The sequence below is a fragment of the Ambystoma mexicanum genome, chromosome 6q (assembly GCF_040938575.1).
Source record: "Ambystoma mexicanum isolate Mex_15411 chromosome 6q, UKY_AmexF1_1, whole genome shotgun sequence".
NCBI lineage: Eukaryota > Metazoa > Chordata > Amphibia > Caudata > Ambystomatidae > Ambystoma > Ambystoma mexicanum.
Window position 1 is genome coordinate 1,265,677,051 of NC_090937.1, and position 13,849 is coordinate 1,265,690,899.

The 13,849-nt window shown below is 46.3% G+C and overlaps 1 protein-coding gene across 2 annotated transcripts in view; it reads left to right on the forward strand.

Annotated features, from left to right (window-relative positions):
• DHX15 (DEAH-box helicase 15) overlaps nt 1-13,849 on the forward strand; it is a 346,647-nt gene that overhangs the window by 194,027 nt on the left and 138,771 nt on the right. For both annotated transcript variants that reach the window (XM_069631877.1, XM_069631876.1), the window contains exon 8: nt 9,587-9,736. In XM_069631877.1, the coding sequence (XP_069487978.1) occupies nt 9,587-9,736 (150 nt within the window). The remainder of the gene's footprint in view (nt 1-9,586; nt 9,737-13,849) is intronic.

A 13,849-nucleotide genomic window follows, 5' to 3' on the forward strand; every position in this document is an offset into this window, starting at 1 on the left:
ATGCATTACTTACCGTAATAGCATTTCTGATTAGTTTCACATGTGCCCTCCCTACCTCCCTGCTCGGGGTGGAAGGAACATAGAGGGCTTACTACTTTCTCTCTTTATGTACTCACTCACTATAGCCTTGGGCTCCCTCATGGCAGAAAAAATGCAATCGGAGGGACCTCAGCGCGTGAGGGATTTTGGGTACTACACACGTCGGGATAGGGATAGTGTTACAGACATGCCTATTCCGACGTCCCCTTTTGGTTCCCGAAAGACGAGATGCAATACATCCGCGGTTACCACTGGATGTCGGACCATATGCACAGCATGTGAATCTAAGAAGATACAAACATCAGAAATGCTATTAAGGTAAGTAATGCATGTCATTCATGAGCATGTGAATCCATGCCAGACCCCATGCCGGAGAAGGAACAAGTTACTTACCTGTAACTGTTCTCCAGCATGGGCCTGGCATGGATTCACATGCAAACCCTCCCTCCAACCCCTCTGTGGCTCTTCTCTTGGTCCTACTTCCACTTTACGTGCTACCAAATCTGAATATGGCTGCCAGAGGGGCTTAGGTAGAGGGCAGTCATTGGCTGGGGGCAGTATGACCCAGAGACCAGTGATTGGTTATTAGTAGAAAGACAGTTCAGAAACGAAACTGATTTTTTTTGCTTTACCTAGGATTCCCACCCTGACGACAGGGAATGAGCATGTGAATCCATGCCAGACTCATGCTGCTGGAGAACAAGTTACAGGTAAGTAATTTGTTCCTTATTCTTAACCAGGTAAGTACTTTAAAAAAGAAACAATGCAAAGCCAGTTAACCCCTTCCTGGCAGGAAGGTAAAACACATAAGCTGAGGAGAGAAGTCATTCAGGGAGCCAGGCCAGCCAATGTTAAGTTAGCAAAAGTTGAGGTGAACTGGAGCACTTCTTCCAGATAAGTAAAAGTCTTGCACAATGTTTTAGAAATCTATGTAGCAAAAGTAGAATCAAATGTAGGCTCACAAGCTGTTGGGCCTGTGAGTAGGAGAAGATGCAAGCAACTCTACAAGAGCAAACGAGACAAGTCTCAACTGATATCAAGCAAGCTGACACAACAAGAGGTAAGTTCTTGGACTGTGCAGTACCTTTAGGTTGAAGAAAAGTGCAGCAGATGGCTTCTGTTCCTGTGCAGCTCTTCAGATTTTGCTGTTCTTGTGGTTAAGTTGTGGGGACAAGGAGGACTTCTGGGGACTCCTGCGCTGCAATGGGACGGTCACTGACCGCAACCGGCAATCTTCAAACAAAGTGGTACTTGGGTGTTTCAGCTCCTCGCATCTACCGCAAATGTCAACACTGCGGTTCATGGCTGTCGAGATGGGCTTTCCTTGCCTCTGGGGTCCTGCACTCTGTTGAGGTGGCTAAGGCTCCGTTAGTCCTGCTTCCTGGGAGCCCGGAGGATCCTCCTGGAGCTCTTGGCCAGCTTAAAAGCAACACACACGATCTGGTGTTCCTCTCCTTGGCTATTCGCTTCCAGCAGCGACTGCAGTGGAAATTCAACCAGCTTCGAGAGGATTTCCAGGTGGCTTACTTTTTAGTTGATTGGTCCCACCAACTCAAGGGGAGAAGTCGTCCTTGCACGTCTTCCTTCGATACGAATTCTGAGCTTCAGCACAGCAGCAGGACCTCACCAGGCAAACCAACAGTCCAGGAGTTGCAGCAGACATCTCTTCCTTCTTCGGATTCCTTCGTCCAGTGGTTGTCTGCCTTCCAAGCCAAAAAGCCTTGCCTTTTTTTATGCAGATTGCTCCCATTCATTCCAGCCTAGCTGTCAATCACCCAGCAGGGTGGCTGTCCTTGCCGGACAGCCAGCTGGCCATCAGCTTTGGGTGCATTCCTGTGACCAAGGGGATTAAGCACAGGGAGTTTCGGGCACTGCCCTCCCTTCCTGCCCCTGCCAGACATACTGGAGCCAGAGGCAGGCTTCACTAGTGAATCCCACCAAAGGCAAAACGAACCAAGGGACCAAACCTGTTTTGGTGTGCAGGGTAAATCTCAAGAAGGACCTTTCCAGCAAGAAATTGCCAAAAAAGACTGGGCCCATTTTGACAAAATGGGCACCCATGGGTGCCATACTGCAGCTGCAAACGCAGCCCGCGGTAAAAACACACAATGGTAGTAAAAAGTAAACCACTGCCACCAGCCATGAAGTGTAGAAAGGGTAGCATAAAAATGTTTCATGAAAAACTTGACAAAGGGGATACTAAGTAACCCCTCCAGAACCCTATGGTAAGATGGTGTATGCTGGGTCTAGAAAGTTCCAAAATGTAAGTAAAGTCAATTTCACTTCACTGCTTTTGGAAACAGTAGTTTCACCAAGAGAAGGTATTTAAAACTTAGACTTCCCTGTGTCACTGCACTGAATATGCTGTGTGTCACAATGCAAATGTGATGCCTGTGGAGTTTGACAAACTCCAAAGTCAATAGAAACCAGTCCAAATCGCAGGCAAATACATGAGAGAGTGGGAAAAGGGTCTCACTCTCTCAGGATATAAATTAAAAGTCCTAAAGTCCAGCAAAATAGCTGGGGGTCTCTAAGGTGGAAGGGAATTGGCACATTTCTGAGAATTCTCCTCAACGGGCAGCTAGACTGCTCGTCAAATTACCTCAGAGAACACATACCAGCACTGATAACGCTACACTGGCTACCAATAAAACAGCGAATCAAGTTCAAATCAATGTGCATAACACACGGAGCAATCCACGGCCAAGGTGCAGAGTTCCTAAGAAAAGAATTAAGTGTACACCGCCCAACAAGGCCACGTGGATCCAGCAGCAACATCAGTTTGGAACCAAAACCTTGCAACAAAATAAAATTCAGAGGATCCTCCTTTTCCCACCTTGCCCCATGTTAGGCAAAGTTTGAATGCAGTACCCTCTGGGAACACTACAAGCAACTATGACTACAGGTTTAGGCAACCCAACCTTTGGTATAAGCTTGTACTTCACAGTTTTGGTAGCATGTTGAGAAGCCAGGCTTATCTCAGGAGGGGAAATGTGAGCAGTAGTGGAGTTACACAAAGATTCACAGTTACAGGTATTCAAATAAACTCTTACACGCAAGGTTTCTTGACTGATCCGCCAGAGCGCCTGGGGACCAATTCCATTGGTGACGGTGCGCTATAGAGGTACCTTTACCATAAATTAATAGTTGTTTAATGTGTTATCAGTCATTTAGCCACTCCAGGTTACAAGTAAGTCCCTGTCACTATGTTCCTCTAATGGCCCTCCCAGGCCTTTTGCTTCCGGTCCCCTGCACCTATTGGTTGACCTCTACCCTATGCTGGGTAGATGGTACACATCACATACAATGCAGTAACCTGGGCATTCTGCATTTGTTTCTGCAGATGCTCCCGGTGATCACTTAGCTGGGACGAGTCTGCTTGATTCAAGCCCCACCGCTGGGACCCACTGTACTCTATATTGGGTCCCACCCTTTGGCAATCTACACGACCAGGTTGCTAGCAATTGGCTAACTAGCTCCACTCTTCCCAGAAGTGCCCCTTTTCTGGTTGGTGGTGCTCGCCTAGGCTTCAATAGTGGAATACATTCATCCAAGATGCTTCCTCCAGTATTACCAAGGGCCTTCATCAGGACGTGGACCAATTTTAATCTGTTTATTTACAGAGCTTGGTTTTGCACAGCACATCGCTATTCAATCATGTGCAGTAATTGATTTCACTATTTAAAATTGGTCCATGTCCGATTAACTGGTTTCAGCCAGGCACACCTACAGAAAAGGGACAGGTAAGTTTTGGGCTCTTCCCTCACTTCTTGCCTTCCCTGACACACTGGACCCTGGGAGCGCTTCAGGGCTGAAGCCGGCCAAAGGCAAAACACACAAGGGCTCAGATCTACTCTAAACGATAGAAGACAAGCCCAGAAGGAACTGACAAACTAAAAATGATGCTGAAAGACGGGGGTTGGGGGAGGAGGGCCATGGTCACCCATGGGTGCTGTACTGCAGGTGAGAAACTGGCCTGCTAGTGACTGTTGTGTTAAGCAAGATTGTATGCAGTACCCTGTTGGAGATTGCACCAGCCTTGACATCGTGGAAATAGTCAACCCAACCCTTGGTATAAGCATGTACTACACAAGTTGGTTGTGACTGAGCAGCCAGGCTTATCTAAAGAGGGGTCAATGTGAACAGTAAGGTTGTTGACACAGAGATTCAGTGACAATTATCCAAATGAACACTTGCACTCAAGGTTTCTTGATTAAACGATTATTAATTTAACAGGCAGTTGAATAAGCCTTTTTTTTTTTTAAAACATATTCATTTTAAACAGGCAGGTTATGGCAATACAAAGCTTAATCACCCGCGACATGTAGCATACAGTAATCCCATTTGACGCTCCTCCCACCCCACTCCTCGGGCTCAAGTTCCGTCTTCACCTCCCTGTAGGGGGTCTCCATCCCAAATAGTTCTTCTGGCCAGATGGGGCTTGAAAGTCAGGGCTTGGGAACCTTTGGTCAAACTCCAATACTGGACCCCAAATGTTGCGAAAGCGATGCAAGGTGCCTGCTCCGGCAGCCGTTACCTTCTCGGCGATCAGGATGTCCCAGACCTTCATCCACCAGAAAGGCATGAGAGGACCTTCCTTCGCTTTCCAGGTGCGGGCTATCACGTTCCTACCCGCAAGTAGGCATTGTGACAATAGTTTGGCCTTGGGGCCGGACCTGGGGTAGATCGCGGGGACCGGTGCTCCAAGGAGGATGGGCTTGGGGGCCAAGGGCAGTCGCACTTGAGTGATGTCCAATATCGTCGCTAGGCATTGTTTCCAAAAGGCTTGGGCCTTGGGGCAGGACCACCACATGTGGAAGAAGGAGCCTATTCGGCCCCACTGCCCCCAGAATTGCGGGTTGATCGTGGAGTTCATGTGGAGTCTCAGGGGAGGGTAGTACCACCGGAGGAGGATCTTGTAGGCGCACTCTTTATTCGTGATGCATGATGAGGAGGTGTGAGCCCGGGACCAGATGTCGACCCATTGTTGGTCTTCAATCGGATGGCCCAAGTCCGCCTCCCATAGGGCCATATACCGGGTCTTGGAGGTTAGGAAGTCCGTTTGGAGGCGCTTGTACAGAGTGGAGATTCTCCCTCGGGGCGGAAGCTCCTTAAGGGTCAATTCAATGGCTGTGGGGAGACGAGTAGTCGCCTGGCGCGTCCGAGGATGAGTGCACCAGTGGCGTAGCTGGGTATATGTGAACCTATCTCGTTCCTGGATCCCAAACATTTTTTTGCATCGCTCAAAGGTGCAGGGTTGGCCCCCTTCAAAAAGTTGACCCAGGGTCTCTAGGCCTCCTGCAATCCAGGCCTTGAAATTCCGGGGAGACAGACCAGGAGAGAAGGTCGGATTCATGAACACTGGGGAGAGGGGGCTGAGCCCCGTCGGGATCTTCTGTTTCAATGCCTTGTCCCACACTGAGATGGTGTGTTTGGTGGATGCCAGGAGATTCCGCCATTGTCGCCGTTCCGGAGGGGGGACATGTGGGAGAAAGCGCAGTGGAGGGGGCAGCTGCGCTTGTTCGAGGTCTAGCCATCTGGGGCGGTTGGTAAGGACTTGCCATGATTGGATACAAGACAGGTGAGCCGCCATTTGGTATTTCTGCAAGTAATGGACCCCGTGCCCACCCAGTTTCGCGTTGCCCAGCATCGTGGATTTGGGGATCCTGTTTTTTTTCCCCCCTCCAAATAAACTGCAGCATTTTCTTCTGTAAGCTTTAAGGGCTGGCGCTGGGACCGGCACTGGTAGTGTGGAGCATGCATACAGAAATCTCGGCAGGAAGTTCATTTTACAGGCTGTAATACGGCACATCAGCGATATCTCCTGTGTTGCCCAGCGTCTCAAATCTGCCTCCAAGTTCGTAAATGATGGGGGAAAATTAGCCCGATAAGCTTCGCTTGGACTGGCCGGGATCTGAACTCCCAAGTAGCTAAGTTCCTTGGTCGACCAATGTATTGGGCACAGCGGAACCAGGGCTTCTCGGGCCTCCTTGGGTCAAGCCCACTCCCATGGCGACTGATTTCCGGTAGTTAACTGTGAAGCCTGTGATCCTGCCATAGCTCGTTATCTCAGCCAGGGCTTGAGGGAGAGAGGAGCGGGGTTTTGTGATAGTCGGGAGGACATCGTCTGCATAGAGGGCCAGCTTGTGGTGCGCCGAGCCTGATTGAAAGCCTTCGACTGCAGGATTCAACCTGATCCGCTGGGCGAACGGTTCCATAATTAAAGCGAAGAGAAGCTGCGACAGCGGGCATCCCTGTCGAGTTCTGCAAGTTAGGTTGATGGGGGAAGAGAGGGTGCCGTTAACTCTAAGAGTTTTGGGGGCTTTGTAATTTGCCAGCGTCATGGTGCAGAACTCCGGGCCAAATCCAAAAGCCTGGTAAGCCTCATGAAAGTCCAATCCACTTTGTCCTGCGTCCAGGGCCAGGAGCACCAACTCCCGGGAAGCGAGCTCCAACAGATACAAGGCTCTGCGAATGTTGTCGGCCGTGGAGCGGTGTCTGAGGAAGCCACTCTGATCCGCACTGATTTAGAAGGGAGCAAAATATAAGTAAAACAAAAATACACTTCAAAATTACACTCTTTAAATCCGAAATACCCATTTGGGATGGCACACAGATTCTTCCTACACGCCAAAGTGACTTAAATAACTAGGACACTGGGCATTAATATATCACTGGTACATTTAGAGCAATGCTGAGGTTGTTAAATAAGGAGAAGAGAAGGGAATAAAACACTGGTTAACAAATATTTCTTAAGCAGGTAAGTACTTTTTGAACCCTCCAATGCAAAGTAAATTCACCCTTACCTGGGGGAAAGAGCAAAGCACAAAGTCAGACGTAAAAATAGTCTTACAGTGAGCCAGAACAGCAAATGTTAGTGGAGCAAAAGTCTAGGTCAACTGAAGCACTTCTTGCAGGTAGGTAAAAGGTCTTGCACAATGTTTTAGAAGTTTATGTATAATAAGAAATCACTGTAGGGCCACAAGAACCTGTTAACCTTTGTTTCCTTCCCTAACCTTTTCCTTTTTCCATATCCCCAGTATTGCATGAAGTGTTAAATTGATGTATCAATGTCCACAGTGTCCTAGCAATTGAAGTCACCTCAGGGTTTTGGAAGTTTGTGTGCGACACATCACAAACGGGTATCTACTTAACTGAAACTGAAGGAGTGTATTTGTGAATTGTATTTTATTGTTGCATATTGCCCTTCATAAAGAAGGCTTATTTTAAAACTGACTAAATTAATAAAAAATTTAATAAGAAAACTGGAGTATGTTTTATTTGAGTACTTGTCACTGTCAATCTCTGTTGCACCTCTACAGCTTACATTGATCCTTCTTGAGAAGTCTGGCTGCTCACTCTAACAACTTGTGTTGTACAGACCTATACCAAAAGTTGGGTTCCCTATTGCCAAGAGGACAATGCTGGTGTAGTCTCCCACAGGATTACTACATAGTCTTGCCTAACAGTACGGCAGCTGAGGGTTCAACCTGTGGTAAAGATGCACACTAGTTGTAAAATTAAACCACTGCCACCAGCCATTTAAAGTAAGTTAGTGTAACAAAAAATGTTATGTGAGATAGGAATTACTTAGTAACCCCCAGCACTCCACATAGGGTGGTGTGCTGGTCCCACAAAAAGCAAAGTAAAACCGGGTTCATCTTCTTATTCTTGTGAATAGTAGTTCACTCAATAAAATGTATTCAAACATTCAGAAAGGTCCAAGGGACTTTTCAGTGGCACTGCACTTCAGGGTGCTTTGTTTCACTATACAAAAAGCAGATGCCTATGGAGTTTGTCAGACTCCATAAAACTGTAAAAGACAAAAATCCCAGTCAGGCAAAATACATCGAATGAGAAAAAGGTCCCACTTACTCAGGAGGTAAAAAAATCGCAAGCCCAAAGTCCTGCAAAAGAGCTGGGGTTCTCGAAGGTTGAAAGGGAATTGGCACATAAATGAAAATTCTCCCTAACACCAACCACTAGATGGCAGCCTATGCAAAGCATGTTGTTCAAAGCAGATACCTGCCATCAAGTCTTTCTATGTCCTGTAATATTTGCCATTTTCCCCCCTGAAATGTTTAATGTAACTGTTGCTTAAATGTTCTATTGATTCTTGGAAGCTCTTGGCTATGATTTATAGTAGTTTATTTTCCTCTATGGCTGTGTGTTGTCTGTGACTGTGCATTAACACTTAAGGTTCTGAGAGTCTAAATGTTTGTGGATTAATGCTCTAGGGCTTTGGGATTAGTTTACCTATTTTTCCTGTTGGTTAAATTGTTTCCCTTTTTAATCATGTACTCTTCCCATATATTAGGTGCTGACCATTGGGTCTAGGGCCACCCACTTATATGCTAGGGTTTTGGGTGGCTATTTAGTAATTGTGCAGACCAATAAGGGATTGACCTGCTGGTTCGGTTTTATGGTTCACTGGTTCTCCTCACCCCCACTTATTTTTTGTTGAGGGTTCACCTCTGGTAGAGGGCCCAGATAGACACATTGGGATTGGAAGGGTCCTTGTATAATCATTACTGTTTTAAAAAAAAATATTCTGGTATCTTCAATATTGTGTTAGTACCCAAAGTACTATTTTGACCAGATAGTATTTATTTACATTTATAAAGCACACAAAGGGGCCCTTGGGCATCGTGGCATTACTGCTAGTATTGTTACTTCAATTATCGATTTTTCATTACATTGTTGTGGGATATTTTCTGGTATGGCATGTGGACTCATTGTTTGGTCTACCTACTACACCTACCCAACAGTTTAGCTTTGTTTCTTGGACCACGCTACCTTGAGTGTTTTGGCTTCCCTTTTTTTGTCAGGTGTTAGCCTTCCCATTGGGATTAGTTTTTGCATATTCAATAGCAAGTACAAAAACGGACTATCAAAACAGTCCAAAAGAGGAGTATTCTAGAGAAGGGCATGTGTATTAATGTCCAGTAAAAAAAAACATTCCCCCCTATTTTTTTTTTTAGTACGGTTCAATGACTCATACACCAGAGGGAAGTAATAGAGGACACTTTTTTTTTTTACTGATTAAAAATGACACAATTTATTTGGGCAAATGTTTTGAATTATGAATTGGTCAATCACATAATTATGGTACTAATTACATCTGCTAGACTGATGTTAAAGTCTCAAATATTTGAGTCTTATATGACAGTGGTTAAGAAGCCCAGAGCAACACTTCACTTACTAATTGACCAGATGTTTGCATTGGCTTGTGAATCCTGATTTAAAATCCTATGAATCAAAGGAGTTTTGATGGGTGCCATTGCCGTAGGCTGTCTGTATCCTATGTCTGTTTGCTTTAGTTTAGTGTGTTCTGCATTCCCAGCAATATTCATTGTTTCTGGAAAAGTGCTGAAACAAAAACATCGTTCGAGGGGATTGGGTCCTCCGACGTGTTCCATATCTATGACAGAAATCACTGCAGCTGTGCTGCGGTGATTACTGTCATAGATATGGAATACGTCGTCGGACCATCCCATCGAAAGAACGTTACCAGGTAACATAGTAACTTGTTCTTCTTTTCCATTAGGTGTACAATCCTCGTATCAGAGTGGAATCTCTTCTAGTAACTGCAATCAGTAAAGCATCTGCTCAGCAAAGGGCCGGACGTGCTGGTCGAACAAGGCCAGGAAAATGTTTCAGATTATACACAGAAAAAGCATACAAAACCGAAATGCAGGTAACCAGTTTAGTGTCTGCTGTTTTATTTTGTTTTTAAATTTGTAAATGTCCATTTATTTCTGCATAGTACTGTACTGATGCCTTGAAAAAATATTGGCCCACAAAATGCTTGTGCTGTTTTATTTTAGCTACGGTAAGGATGACGTTTTTGTGCAGCAATGTATTTTCCCATTTTCCTACATTGCATTCGCCTAGCTGCCATTACATGTTATCATGGAGAAGACCCCTTTAAGTTCTGCCCAAGTTGCAGGAAAAAATTCCTGGTGATCGACAAGCACCTGGTGTGCAATCTCTGCCTCCCACGAGATCGCGTTGAAGAGAACTGTCGAGCCTGTAGGCTCTTATAACCAGAGATGTTGAAGGACCGTAAGACTAAACGCTGGGCCCACCACACCATGGACGTGGAAGGGACCTTCAGCAATGGTAACAACGCTGCCATTTCGGACGGCGAAGGGGAGTAGTTAGTTTCCCAAGCGCAAGACCCCGACTCCACCAGACAGGCCAGCGTCCCTGTTGTGTGGACGACCCCCCAGCGGCACCAGCGCTCCCACAACCCCTACCTCCACTAAACGCACAACCCAGAGCAGAGACGCTGCGCGGTTGTAGAAGGACCCATGCACAAAGTATAGGGAGAGGTCCACAAGTTCACTGTCCTCTGGGCATTCACGATCGCCACATGACAGTCTGGGCCTGTCAAAAGACAGCACAGACGACGTGCATACATCCACACCTGAACGTCGACTGATGAGGCATCGGGCCACTCCACGACTGAGGTTAGACGTGCTTTGTCAAAATCAGTTGAAACCTCAGTGCAGTTGGGACTAGCCCACTTAGTGGAAAAACAACCCGAAAGGGCTTAGAAAGGAGGAGGAGTCTAAGAAGCGATCTTCCAAGATGCTTCATAAGGATAAGTCACTCTCCCCATCCAAAGGCCAGCCTCATAAGGTTTCCCAGCCTCACAGACCAGACCAAGGTACTCCTCCTGAAAAGGACTCCTTAGACGGCACTGTAACCCCTGAGGCCTCCGCACTAGGCCCCATTTCCATTCCGAGCTTAGCCCAATGGACATGTGAGGACATAGATAAGGTCATGAGGAGGATGACCTTTATTGGGAATATTTTTGAGAAAAACCCAGAAGATTTCCAAAGCATTCGCCTATTGATAACTGTTAGGAAGAATTCTCATAAAGGTTCCAATTCCCTTCACCTTAGAGACCCCCAGCAACTTTGCTGGATTTTGATGTGTTTTACTCTTTGTTTTCTTTGGTTATGGAGTCGAACCAACTCCATAGTCATCCTTGCATTTGTGTCTCACAGCACCCTCTGTGCAGTGGCACAGGGAAACCTGTTAAGGCTTTCCCAAGGTTTAAATACCTTCTCTGGGATAAACTACTGTTTTCCCAGAGTAAGTAAAGTGAAATTGACTTTACTAGTCATTTAAATTCCTAGACCCAGCACACACTATCTTCCAATAGAGTGCTTGAGGGGTTACTTAGTATCCCCTGTGTCTAGATGCTCATGTAGCAGTCAAATGCTACCCTTTCCTCTCAGAATGGCTGGTGGCAGTGGTTTTACAACGAACTACCATGATTTTCCCCGACCACAAACTATTCGTAGCTCCGGTAATGTTAAATTGTGGGAGCCATGTTTTTCCATATGGCTTCTGAGTCCCCTTTGTTAAAACAGGTCCCGGTGGTCTTTTTTCGCCATTTCTTTTTTTGGAAATGTCCTTCTAGAGTGTCTGTGCGCCAAACCAGGTTTGGTCTCTTTGTTCATTTTCCTTTGACGGGCTTCAGGAGTGAAGACCGCCTCTGGCGCCAGAGTGTCTGGGGTGGGCAGGAAGTGAGGGAGGTGCCTGAAACTCCCTGTGCTTAGTCTCCTAGGAGACCCAAATGCACTCCGGTGATTGGCTGGCTGACTGTCCGGCATGGACAGCCACCCCTGCTGGGTGAGTGATAGCTAGGATGGAATGAATGGGAGAGAACTGAATAAAATATGTCTCTTGGCGTGGAAGGCAGAGTTGACCACTGGAACGAAGGAACCGAAGAGCTTGAAGAGGACGGCTCCTGCAACACCGTTGGTTTGCCCGGTGAAGCCCTGCTGCAGATCCGAATCACAAGTTCACATCGACAGAGAAGCCCTGTGTTAGGCAGAATTGCATGCTGTACACTCTGGGACCACTACACACAATTAGGGCTATAGGTGTTAGCCAAACCAGCCTTTGGTATAAGTCTGTACCACAGTTTTTGGTAGCGAGCTAAGCAGCCTGGCTGATCTCGAGTGAATGTGAGCAGTACAAGTAGTTACACAGAGGACTTTCAATCACAGTGCTTCAAGTAAACACTTATACTCAAGGTTTCTTGGTAAAACACTTATTCATTTATTACACAATCATTTAGAAAACATTTCAGTAGCAGAAGACAACTTACTATTGTATACCAATACACTTCAATACAAATCTCAAGATTTTGAGGCAGTTTGAGCTCCCCTGAAATAGGAGCCAAATGGCAGTTCAGTTACTTAGAAGCGTGCCAAAGGGCATAAGGTAAGTAGAATAGATCACATATACTTGTTAGACAGTGCAAATAGTTTCAGTTCACCAGAGGAGTTCAAGTCAATAGGCCAGGCCAAAGTCAATGGGCTAGTGTTCTTAATAGGAAAGAGCAGTTCTGCTATCAAACGGTAAAGTCTTTGCAAAAGTTCTCTGAAGTAGTTTAGGCGAAAAAGAATCCTATGTCTGGTCACAAGCTGATTAGGCCTGTAAGTTTGGAAAGTTTCACGAAATTTCACCGCGAGAGTGACGCTCTCAATCGGGATGGCACAGTACCTTGGTATGAAAAACAAAATACAACTGACGGCATTGGTTCCTGGCAGGCCCTGCAGATCTCACTGTTCCTGAGCCTCAGTTGTGGGGACAAGAGGGAGGACGTCGGGGGACTCCTGCACTGCACGGGATCATTGAAAAAGCAAACCAGATGGAGTCATTTCAGTTCCAGTAGCTGTAGATTCAAGCACACAGGCTGGTATCCCTCTCCCTGGATAATCCTAACCAACCTTGAGAATGGTATCCAGGTCCTTGAAGGGGCTTCTGTCTAGATGAACTTGGCAATTCGAACCGGCAGCAGGGCTTCACCGGGCAAACAACTGGTCAAGGAGTTGCAGCAGCCGTCCTCTTCAGCTCTTCTTCGGTTCTTTCATTCCAGTGGTCGACTCTGCTTCCCAGTCCAATAGACTTGCCTTTTAAACAGTTTTCTCCCTTTCATTCCAGCCTAGCTGTCGCTCACCCAGCCGGGTGGCTGTACTTGCCGGACAGTCAGCCAGCCAATCACGCCAGAGAGCATTTGCGTCTCTTAGGAGACTAAGCACAGGGAGTTTCCGGCACCTCCCTCACTTGCTGCTCACCCCAGACACTCAGGTGCCAGAAGCGGTCTTGAGTCCTGAAGCCCGCCAAAGGCACACGAACAAAGGGACCAAATTTGGTTTGGCGCGCAGACAAATACCAGAAGGACCTTTCCAAAAAGAAATGGCGAAAATAGGAATGGACCTGTTTAAACAAAAAGGCTTAAGGCGCCATCTTGAAAAACATGGCTCCTGTGGTTTTTAGCTACCTGTGTTCGCGGTTGGGAAAAATCATGGTAGTTCGTTGTAAAACCACTGCCACCACCTTTTCAATAGGAAAGGGTAGCATTTGACAGCTACACTAGTATTTAGACACAGGGGATACTATGAAACCCCTCCAGTACTCCATTGTAAGATGGTGTGTGCTGGGTCTAGGAATTTGGAAAGACTAGTAAAGTCAATTTCACTTTAAATTTTCTGGGAAACAATAGTTGATCCCAGAGAAGGTATCTAAACCTTTAAAAAGTCTAAGACATCCCTGTGTCAATGCACTGAGGGTGCGGTGTAACACACCTGAAAAGATGATTCCTGTGGAGTTATCTAAAACTCCATAATCAAAGAACACAAGTGAAAACCACACATCAAAATAAATTAGTGGGGAAAAAAGGCTTGCACTCTTTCCAGGTAAAAAAAAAAAATCAAGTCCTCAAAATCCAGCAAAGTTGCTGGGGGTCTCTAAGGTGAAGGGAATTGGCACATTTATGAGAATTCTC